At 33.9% G+C, this 12266-nt stretch overlaps 1 protein-coding gene across 4 annotated transcripts in view; it reads right to left on the minus strand.

Annotated features, from left to right (window-relative positions):
• GLS (glutaminase) overlaps nucleotides 1-12266 on the minus strand; it is a 104176-nt gene that overhangs the window by 56479 nt on the left and 35431 nt on the right. For 3 of the 4 annotated variants that reach the window (XM_090045226.1, XM_090045228.1, XM_090045227.1), the window contains 3 exons: nucleotides 11157-11215; nucleotides 2605-2637; nucleotides 2300-2358 (listed from right to left, as the gene is read on the minus strand). In XM_090045226.1, the coding sequence (XP_089901352.1) occupies nucleotides 2300-2358; nucleotides 2605-2637; nucleotides 11157-11215 (151 nt within the window). Of the gene's footprint in view, nucleotides 1-2299; nucleotides 2359-2604; nucleotides 2638-4303; nucleotides 9946-11156; nucleotides 11216-12266 lie in introns of those variants that run through there. The other variant, XM_090045230.1, reaches the window with a different exon arrangement.

The raw sequence follows: 12266 nt of genomic DNA on the forward strand, positions 1-12266 counted from the left end.
GTTATTTTTACAGGTATCCAGGTTGTAGCTGTATTAGTCTAGGGGCAAAAGGATTAAACCAACTAGATAGTTATTTTTAATACATTCTCTGTATTTGAAAAGAAATAGGGTGATAGGAAAAGGATGCAAGTCATTATGTTTTTCTAATTTTTTTTTGTATACACTAAAAGGCAAACATAATTTAAAGTGACATCCTTTAACAAATAAAGTTTTAACAAATATATAGGAAAAGCATATATATATATAAAAGTAACAGGCAGACAGTACTTGAGAGACCAATACATACTGTTGGTGGTCTTTCCTTATAAGTACAAGACAAAAGAGCCCTGAACCCGTCAAGATTTGCACTACTATTCTATGTAGTCAGAGTCTTACCTATCTTCCTTTTATACTCTTCTATTGGCCAATAGAAGCCACTGATAAAATCCTACAGGCTTCATGGGGGGTACATTGTTGATTAAACCCATTTGTTTAGTTTACCTTGAAAACAGACAATAAGCCAGCGTTTCCCCAACCTTTTTCGTCCCACGGCACTCTTACCCAAATAAAAAAGCACCATGCCACACTGGACATGGAGTGGGGGGGAGGGGGGGATGGCATGTGGCCAGCCAAACACTGACTGGCAGGGGCAAGGAAAGGGGGGTGGTGCGCAGCCATCTGGACACCAACCAGGGGGCAGGGCGCGGCCAGCCAGATGGCATTTTGGGCTGGAGCCACACGACCTGCCTGGCTGAAGCCACACTCTGTCTATGTCTGCAGCAGCAGCAGGCGTGTGGCTCTAGCCCAAAATGCCATGGCACACCTGGACATGCCTAACAGCACACCTGTTGGGAAACACTGCAATAGGCATTCAGGTCTTCTAACGGCCTTATGTTGTTGGTTGTATTTTACTTTTTTTTTCTTTTATTTTTTTAAGAGAAGTTTAAAGAATCAGGCTCCAAACCTAACTAGAAATAAAGGTATACAGATAACAAAGACCTAACACAGGAAACACTACTGCTTAAGAATTAAAAAACAAAACCTTTAATTTTGAAATTAGGTTGCACAGAATACAGATACTACTAGTAAATCTCTAAGTATTTGAACTAAGTGGTTCATATTTTCTGGAATATGCACTCTAGGTATCATCCAATTTACAATACCAGGCCTGTTCAAAAAACATGTAACATAACACTGCAAAACATTAGAAGAGAATACACCTAAATAAAAAGCCAGTAATGGCTTTTACTATTTTAGGGGAGTCTACTCATCATTTTGTCCATAACACTCTTTTTGTTCTGTGAACTTGTACTGCTCAGACCAAAAACAATGCACTTAATCTGACTTCCATTAAATATTATTAACATACATTCTTTGGTGGCTATTTATTTCCTGCCACAAAGCCTGGTTAACCGGAAGGGTGAACAAATGAAAACAAAATACATCCGTGGAACATTCTCTCTTTAAAGGAACACAACCAAGAAGGGACAATGATGCTGACCCTGAAGGACAGAACTTCTCTAATGACAGCCAGCTATTTGGTCTATGACCCTTGTGCAATTAAAATTTGTTTGGCTGGAGTTTGGGGGGGGTAGGGGAGGAAATCTCAGTTGTACTGACAGTTCTATGTACATCTCAGTAGCATTAAGAGATCCAATAAAGGCTGTTTGTTCAGATCAGTCATGACTAGCAGTGGTGCAGAGGCACTCTCTCTACCTGAAGATTTAAAAAGATGTTACTCTACTTTATATTTGACTTGTGAAAACAGGTAACCCTTGCAGCCAAAGGAGGACTGTGTCATCTTTTTTGTGCTATGTAAGATTTAATTCCACAGAATTTGATGGTCTACGGCAAATGGATTTTTCAACTCCTTTTAAAGGTTTAATCTAATTCAACTAATATTTTTCCTTTGACAGAAATAGTTTCCTTTTTAAAAACAGCCAAAAGTCTAAATATTAAGGTAAAGAACTAAATAGTAATACCTGAATAATAGCTAAATACAATACTATTTTTACTGTTTGCCAATACTGTACACAGGGGATGCACAGGCTGACTTATAAGTAGGATAGACAATATTGAGACAGGTTTTTAACACGACAGCAAGTTGTTTCAGCATGCCACTGGCTGCCATACAGGCATATCCAATGATGAACATACAATCAAATTTAATCTTCTAAGTACTGGAGTAATACCTTAAAATATTAAGGGTGAAATTCTTCTTTCACTAAGGTAAAATTTGGCTGTGCCATGACTTCAATAAGGTAAGGAAGGATTAGACGTTTTTTCCACAAAAACTCATAAACAAAACAAAGATACTCACGTGGCATTACTGAATCCAACATATTCATTACCAGCCATTTTATTCATAAACTGCATCACCTATGAAAAAAGCATCCCAATATTGAATAAAAAGATTTGATAAAAAGTACAACTATTGACTATTTTCAGATTCATAACTAAACTAGTTCAGGGCACAAAGTGTGAAAATACTCGAAGTATTCTGTATCAGGAAACTTAATGCTTACATGACTGATATTTTATGTAGAATCTGAAAGCAAAAAGATCTGTGTCCAACATGAGATTTGTCCATCATGAAATCTAAATATGAAAATGATGCTTACTTACATAGTCAAATTTTTCTGCATTACTTACTCCTTGCTGAAAGGAAAAAAAAATAATTTACAAGAATTGTTAATGCATACAAATTTAAATAGTTAGAAGTTCACTTAATATGATTAGTTTTTTAATTGCATATAACTCTATTAAAGACTTACAGGTATCAAGCTACTTGAGTATAAGTTACTATAATCATTTGATATATTAATATAGTATGAAATTAAATTACATAGAGTAAATCATTTAAATAAAGGGTCCAACTAGATCTTTTATCAAATACCTGTATGTTAGGAATAGATTCAAGCAGTAATCAAGGTATGCTTTATTTTAAGTGCTCTCTATTCAATACTCCATATTTACAATTAATAGTATATAAGAATATACATAAAACATACAAGTTAATTGTGATCAATGTTATCACAATGAACACAGCATTAACTTTTTATAATTTGTAACCTAAAGATCTTACTTGATTCTAAACAAAGGAAAAGCGACGCTCCCAAGACTAAACTTTGTTTCTAGTAACTCTTCACACTATGAATTTAATTCAGGTGGAAGACTTAAAATAAAGTATTACCCTTTACTATAAAAATAATTTAATTTAAGATTTATGAGTTAAGGTAAATACTCTACACCCAACCCATGTAAACCTGATTAATCAGGTTAGCAAAACAGGTCTTATTTAACAGCTAACTCAACTATGATTTTAGAATCTTAAAACATCCAGTCACAACATATTCAAACACAATGAAGTTTTGCTAATAGCATAAAAAAGGGAGGCACCTACATTCTATTTCACCAGTTCTCCTGTTTAAATTAGCTCTTGAGTATCTGGTTTTTAGTATGTGGTCTTAAAATCTGGTAGCTGCCCATGAAAGATTTACTGGTTATCTCTCTCAATTTCTGACAACTTATCTGCCACAAACTCCCTTGAGGGAGGGGGTTGGGGGCCCTGGGGAGGGGTGGAACATAAGCAAAAACCAAAACCTAAAAAATCCCAAACAAATAAATACATATTTTATTTTGACTTGTAAACAGCCAAACAGCTTCGTTTTCAGAGGATGTTTATAGAACAATGGGTTAAAAGTCAGCAATATTAATTGACATTATATAAGCTAATGTAAAATACATATGAATTTTTTTTGTTTTATAAGTAAATTTAGTATTAAAGATAGTCTATCTATATGTTAGACAACATTTTTTTTATGATTACCTCGAACAGTTCAAGAGCCATTACTCACGCTATAATTAGTATAGGAAAAAAACTGAAGCTTTGTATGTACCAGCATTTTACTTAATGAAACGCATAAAGCCAGTCTCATTTCCCACTCTACAAGTGGATTAGGGTGCTGCAGATAATCTGTGAAGCCCCACGCATCAGCTCATCTACAAAAGGATGTGCAGTCATACACGTACGATCACTAGCTGAAAGGAATACCATACTGCTGTGTCAAAATTACACGCAAAGGGTTACCTTACAATTATTAAATAAGAGCTAAATAATACTCTCACTCTTTAAGCCAATGATTTCTATCAAGATAATCTGTAATAATAGGTATGGTTTAAAAAAAAAAAACAACAACAACAACAACAAAAAACCTCATGCTACATTTCATCAAAATGTTCTTGTATAATATACCAAAATACAAGCCTTAAAAATGTACCTCCAAGTCTGTTCAATGAAAAAATAATTAAAAGAAGAAATTACCAACTTCATTGAACTGTTGCAGTTGTCAAAATATTCCATAGATCCTAATGCTGTAAAATATGTAACAACATTTAAACCACAAAAACCTTTTCAAGCTTTTAAATGCACAATGAACATCTCTTTGGGAAAGTGGGTCAGCATTAGTTATGGGATGCTGCATTGATAATTGTATGGTTAGACAGTTAAAATAAACTGAAACAAATTATGCTGCTTCTGTTAAAAAAGAAAGGAGGAAGGGATCATGCTTTGTGCAAAAAGACAAACACATAATAGTGTGGACTTTTTTTGCCCAATTGAAAAAATTCCTTGCACGGTAATAAACTGATCTCACTAACAATATATAAAGCTCTGTAGACAAGAGTCAGATTTATGATTAATAAATTAAAGCTATATTTTTCATATCAACATTTAAAAAATATCTTTATTTTATCTTTTAAAAGCTCCATCTGGATTTGCATGCTTAGAGAAGACAATGATCACTTTTCCAGAGCATCTTGTGTATGCTCACTCAAGCATGTTGACCAGGTGGTACTTTCAGGCCCTGCATACACTTTCATACATTCTTAAATTTGAGCACAACAGTAATGCCACTGAAGCTAACAAGGCTACTTGAGTGCTTAAAGCATGTACCAAGTGACTACAGGATCAAGAGCATAGCATGAGTTCAATACAGTACATAACAGAAAGAAAGAAAAAAATGTTTACTTCCACATGCACTGATAACTACAATAAATCATCACTATAGTTTTCCTGCTTTATTTCTACAAATGAATGAGGCAGACCACAAACCTTCCAAAATCAAAAAAAGTCAGAGGCATCACATATTTTATGATTAAAGTTTAAGTATTTAAAAAGAAAAAGGCCTAACATTGACCTCATGGAAATTCTAAAGATCTTTTTTCATAACAATTTTGAAAAATATGAAGGATAGAGAAACTTTTGCACTCTAAGTTTTATTTGACCTAAATTTTACTTGGTTATTCAGATGGAGGGGAGGGGGGAAGAAAACAGAGGAAGGAATAGACAGTAGATTAAATTTGTTTGCATAAGAAAGTTACACAAACTATACATCTGTCTACAGTGTTAAAAAGAAATGTTCCATGCATTCAAACATTAACATATACTAAATATATATTTATATGTATACATATACACACTAGCATGCATATAGGAAGTGTGTATATTTGTATATACACATATACATAAAAATGTCTAAATGAATACAAAAAAGTGTCAAATATTAAAATTGAAACAGCTTAATAAGAAAGAAATTCAAAGCTGTGACACACAGCTCTTAACTCAAGCATTTTTATTTAAACACATAAAAGCACAATGAGTTTCAACTGTCAATCTTAACTGAATTTCTCGACTTGTCAATTTGTCAGGACCTATGGAGTTTCTCAGCTTTCTGTATTACACTGTGTTGAGAAATAAATATATCTATAATATTTTTAAGGAAATGTCTTCCTACTAGATATTGCTTTATTTTGGCAAAATGCAGAGTATATGAATATACATGTCAATATATATATTTGATAGAGCTGGAGAGATTTTTAATACTTACCAAAGCATGCAATAATAAATCCAGATAAAAATCATCTAAAAAGAACTACATTCAGCCACTTTTCATTAATATTTCAGTTCTACATGGTAATATATATATCTATGTTTGTCAAATCACTCTTTTAAACTACTTCAATTTCTTTCTTTGAAAAAACCTGAAACAGTTAAAATGTTTGTAGCATAATGCAACATAATATAATTTTATTAATATCTTAATAGAAATGCATTTTGGGGGAGATGCTGTATGCAAAGTTTAGGCACAACGTTAGAATTCAGTTACCAGTCCCTCTAAAAATATAAAATTCTGACATTATTTTAAGCAGAGGAGGATAATTTCTGTATTTGTGTATTTTACATAAATTTAACTCTTATTGGCTTTAGTCTACCTTTCTGTACTTACACACTCTGTTTTGTTAATCTACGCATGTTCTGTAAGAACTGGTGTCCTAGCTGTTTAGCATACCATTTTCACCTCTGAAATACTTGGGAACACAATTTCATAGACAACATTTAACCTGGCAAGAACAATATCACCATTCTTCAAATTCTATGCAGGAACTAGGCTTGTGCCATTAAAGTAAAAAAACTTGAATATTTGATTATAGAATACTTTATATAATTTGACATGCTTATAGGAAGGAGAAACTATGTACCATAAAACATATTCTGACAATTAATTTAATATTACCACCAAGTAAATTCAATTAAGTTAAAATACAAGGCAAAGTCGAAATAATCTGAATGGATATACTTTATGTCAAAGAGCTGAGATTTAAAAAGATACCTGAACTCTAGAAGGGAAGCAACTTCCTTAAGTACAAGCAAAGGCCCAAATACAACAGGCGACAATTCTTGCACTTATCTTAAATTGTCCTGTTGTTACATGTTTTGAACAGATATGCATAGTTCTATTTACATGCCAGACTACCAGGAGGGATAATTGGAGTAAATAGCTTAAATGAATTTAGAAAAAGGTGTGTGTGTACTTTCTGTAATTACACTATTAGATATAACAAAAGAAAGGTCCTTTCTTGTCAAGTGATATGCAGATAACCATCTTTGCTTCAAAAATTTTTATAAATCTAAAAAGTTGTATCCTGACAATGTACAGGACCCTGGCACAGTTAGCTTTCTCTCTCTCCCCCTACCCTCACTATTTTTGATAATTATTCTATTACTACAAAAAATACTATGAGGTACACTTTTTGTTGGCTGACACCATTTCCAATGAGATGTGTATCTGGAGCATCTTAAAATCACCTCTTTCAGCAAATTTGTTAGTGGATTTGTATAGGTTGCTATTTCCAACCATATCTCCATTTTTGTGCTGTACAGAACTTTTTGCAAGGATTTTCAAAATCTTATTACCACAATATCTAACTGTCCCATACTAAGTTACCTACATAAAGGAATGGATTCCATTGTCTCTCTCTTCTACCTTCCATGACTGTAGAGAAGTGCCTAGTACAGACAGTTCAGTTTCTCCTGGAAAAGACACTGCTTTCCCAGGAGAAACAATGACAGATGGTCAGGCTTGTTCCCCCCAAGTAAAAATGGCCACACTCCAGGAGAAAAATAACCCAGGAATAACCAGGGTTAAAATCACTCCCAGGAGAGTTTCTGTACATACTGCAGGTTCTTCTTGGAGTAGAGAACTGGCTTGGTTTTCACATTTTGGACACTTCTAAGTCCTTTCAGTTTCTTAGGCCCCTGCTACGCATTGCATGTATTATGCAATTAACTGGCTAATTGCACAATAAATTTAGACTGGCCACATGTGGAAAGTAAGACCAAAGTAATTATGACATGATAAAAATGACTATCCAGCTACACAAAGAACCAATCAGCTATAAATTTAGTGCTAAAAAATATATAACAGTTCTATAGTTGGTTTCCAATTTCCATTGCCCTTTAAATGTGAATGTGTAGCAGGACCCTTACCAACAGCTTGTCTTGCAACATACCCTAGCAGTGATAAGATTTTGGATGGGTATTTTCTCCCCGGCAATTACTTCCATAGGTGTCCCCCTCTACCCACTTCCATTGGCCCCTTAGAACACTTCTCTTCAGCTCTCTGAATTATGCAGCATATTACCCGAAGTAGTACAGATGTCCTGATGGCTCATGAATAGAGACATGGTTACCAATATATCCACAAGCTGACATATCAGGAGGTTTGAAGAGGAGGCTCATGGCCTCACACGGGCAATAGAACCGTATCAAATAACTGACAAGATTAGCTATACTAGGGTTAATAAGTATTTTCCCCAAGAATAAACCACTGGTGATCTGCAGAAAGAACAAAGAGTTCCACAGTGCTAGATCTCCTTGGTTTGACCTGTTGCACTGCACTGAAGACAACTAGAATGATAAACAATATTTTCCTATTATCACTCTTCTACATAAGCAATTGTTATAATTGCCCTGTATAATTATACATAATATTATATGGTTGAGAATAGTGGGGAAGCAGCTGCACAACCATAAGTGAGAGGGATAAGGTCCACAGGAACATTTTAATTAATATCTAGTTCATCAGCATAAAATTTTTAGAATCTGTGGTGAAGCATTTCAATTGGAAGCTACATGTTTTAAGTCTAAGAGAAAACAATTTGGGGTGTAAGTACAGTTAGAAAGAATAGAGCCCCGAGTAAAGACAAAATTTTAGATGCATCGTTACCACTGGTACACACCAGCTCAGGTGTCATGTAAGCCTGTGTATTACAAGACAGTCTCTCTCAGTAAGCCATGCAAATGTAGAGTTAACAAATGCACTGACAATATTAAATGAATGGCAAAAATAACAGAACCACCACTGGTTCTGTGCTAAGATGCATACATGTAATTCCAACTATAACAAGAGCTGGGCAAGTAATTTCCAAGGGCACAGTTTTTCATTTAAAATATTAAAATGCTTATGTCAGCAACAACTCATAAGAGTAAAAGGATTCACTCTGAGGTACCTACACATAAGTATGACAGACCCTAACTGCAGTTATGCATAAGAATCAAGACAAAAACCCTCCTTTTTCCAGTTGCATACAATCTATTGTACTCTATTTAGAAGGTGGTGTTTTTATTTTCCAAAAAATTAAGCAGATGAAATTAAAGAAGCCTGTAAGTAATGGTTGCTCCAGAAAGGTAAAAAATGGTCTGAATTCTTAACAGCAAAAGCCTTGCCATGCTTCTTGATAAGCTGACATTAATAAAACTAGATTATAAAATATGTATTTAAATCATCCTAAATTTTTTCTTAAGCACGTTTAATTGCTAGATTCCAAAAGGTCATATGGTATGAGCAACTATCTTGAATCTTAACAGAACAAATACATCAAAACAGAGGGTAGTATACAGTTTTAACTTAGCAATGTTTTACATCTGATTTGTAGATTATTTCAAAACTTAGCTTGTCAGTGGTTTACTTAAGTTTTCTACATAATTCATGTGTAAACATATAATATTTATAGTCTACAATTTATCTGGACAAAAATAGCTAAAAATACTATACCTGCTAATCCTAAAAATAGCTTCTTCCCCCCATATAATATTTCTAGTTTTAGTTATTCAAATGATAATAGCATCTTAGTGGAAGCAATACATGAAATGGTCTAGATACTGTCACTCTGAAAACAAATAATGAAGTGAGTGTGGTATGTGTCTACCAGACGTGCAGTTACTACATGCAAAAAGGTCAATGCAATATAATACTGTCCATAAAAACTGTCCATAAAAACATTACATCCAGAAAACCTCCCAAACAGAAACCTTTGAATGAATGTCACAGTGGCATGCAGTAAAACTAAATTTGCTTTATCTATGCAACTACAACATTTTATCAAGAACTCTACATTGGTGCCTTCTACAATAGTTACACCCTTGTGTTTATGATACAGGAGCAAGAACCAGGAGAGCATACTACAGCAGGACTGACATTTCAACAATTCAGACAAATGGGTTACTAGTTCAGATTTTAAAATTCACTGTTGTCAAAGTGAATTTCAATGCTCAGTCAATCTTTAAAAAAATTAAATGTGAATAAATTTACCTGTCATATTTAAGGCCATTTTCTTTCACCTACAGCTATTAAAGATAAATGTCTTTAGGCAGAAGTTCTTACACCTTCATTAAATATAAAATAGCAGAAAATCATGATCTAGGAATCCTTCATAACTAACAATTTGGGAACAGAAACTAAATAGTATGCTAGAGGCTAAATGTATTTTAAAACATTAAAAAGGAAGTTTTTCCAAGCACAACGCTTTATTTTCATCATTTTATTTTTTTTTCATATCAGAACCACGGGGGATTGAAATATTTATAAATTCAGTCAGTTCTAGATAGGGTTCTACAATTACAAAACTAGATTTAACTGCAGAGTTTAACGTAAAAGGTAGGGTACATATATTGTGGTGAGGTTACATACACTAATATAGCAAAACTCACTTGATTTACAACTTTTAAAATACTCATGCAAAACCATACTAAAGGCAAAATCCTTTTTTTCCAAAACGTAAGCATGTATTTATACAGAAACATGCATTAAGGGTGCTACAGCCAGCACGTAATCTAAGGTTTATTCAAAATGTTCATAGTTGTTAGTTCCCACAAACCATTCATTAATTAATTCCATGTTTCATATCCAGATTAAGACTAAAAGGTGATTTAGCTGCACGAAAGATTAATTGTGGGCAAGTTTAATATTAAAGGAATGCATGGGAAGTTAGTTGTGAATCTCTTGCCTTTATAAATTAACTTATAACACATTCTGATTTCATCTAAAAATATATAAAAAAAGAAAAGGATTTTTCCCTTGTAATTCTGTGATGGACAGAATACTTAAATTTAGCAGCACACGTATAAGTCCTATTCACTAGGTGAGAGATTTAATGAATAACTGAGGATGTACTCAGCCTTTGATGATAAGTAAAAGGCACTGCTTATGAGACAACCATGACAAATGATTTCTCAGTGAGAAGAAAAAACATAATAAAAGATCTCATTTATTTTTCTGGTTTACCCAGCATAAAAGATACGAAGTGGATGGGTAAATAAAGAAAATAAAATTCCAAGAAAGAGAAAAAGTCAGCATTTTAGCTGCATGACACTTCCTTTCTTTCTGAAACTATTAACAGGATGCGTTAAGTGTATCAAAATATTATAACTCATCTTCATTCCAGATTTCATTTCTCTACATACATTAAAAGAAAGCAGCCTATGTAAATACTGCACAAGATAAGCCTTCTGTATACTAATGCAATATTCAGAGCAAAACTAAATGTGAATTTTTTACCTTGATTAAGGAAGTGACCACAATTGCTCCAGCATTCACCATAGGATTGTGAGGTCTGTCTGAAAAACAAACAATTTTTCAATTATTTGTAAATCCTTACAACTGAAGTATACAGATAGTGTAAACAAAACCAGTTAATATGTATCCAATTAAAAAATATACATCTATGCACTTGGACCAACAGTATTTATACACTTGAATGACCTGTTTCATCAGTGTGACACATAATTTTCTGTAGTGAAGCATTCTAAAGCCTACAGAATATCTTGCCCTAATATTATTTATCAACCAAAACTGTAAAATTCAAACACAGTAAATTTGACTATTCGTCTTCAATTTACCTGAAGTTTACATAGGGCCCCATAATTCAGGAAAAAGTACCATGTGGTTGAAAAATATCCTCCCCCTCAATACTTTGAATAACCTTCGGTGCAAAGTTATCCTGTCCTGCTAATTTAAGTATTTTACAGGGGTAAGGAATGGTAGATAGGAAGGATAAGACATACATCAAACTGAATTTTTCCAAATACACAAGTATCATTAACTGACAGTTTCACCATTCTAGCTGCCATATTTACTCAAACCCAAAACAAGTTGTTGTGTCCCTGTCCCCTCCCCCCACATTCAATATAGTGGGGGGAAAGAAAGAAACCTCATCTTTGGTACAAAGATTTGGTACAAGTCCAAGCAGGCAGCTACTTTGGCTCCAGCTCCATTCTTGCTCCAGCCCTGGCACAGGCAGAGATTGCATGTTATGGGGTGGGAGGAATGCAATAAAAATAATGTGGTATGACCCAGGAGGTGCAGGGGTAAGATCTTAAGACTGCCACACAATGCCACATGTGATTCACAATACTGCTGGGTGTGCAAACACCTACACAAGATTTGCAAAATAAACCTAGAGATTTCAAATAAAAATCCATAGCGTCAACAACAATCTGACATGCTGCAGTCTTGCTGAATTCTTTGCAACACAAGAATTGCTCTATTATTTTTTCTGTAGACAAAAATGAGTGAAAGCTAAGAGCTAGTATTTTCTGAGGGAGACCTCAAGTCTAACAATGTTGAGAACCACTCCTTTAAAGGTATTTTTTTGAAAACCTGTTCAAT

The sequence above is a fragment of the Crocodylus siamensis genome, chromosome 4, assembly GCF_052110815.1.
Source record: "Crocodylus siamensis isolate JL-2025a chromosome 4, ASM5211081v1, whole genome shotgun sequence".
Lineage (NCBI taxonomy): Eukaryota > Metazoa > Chordata > Crocodylia > Crocodylidae > Crocodylus > Crocodylus siamensis.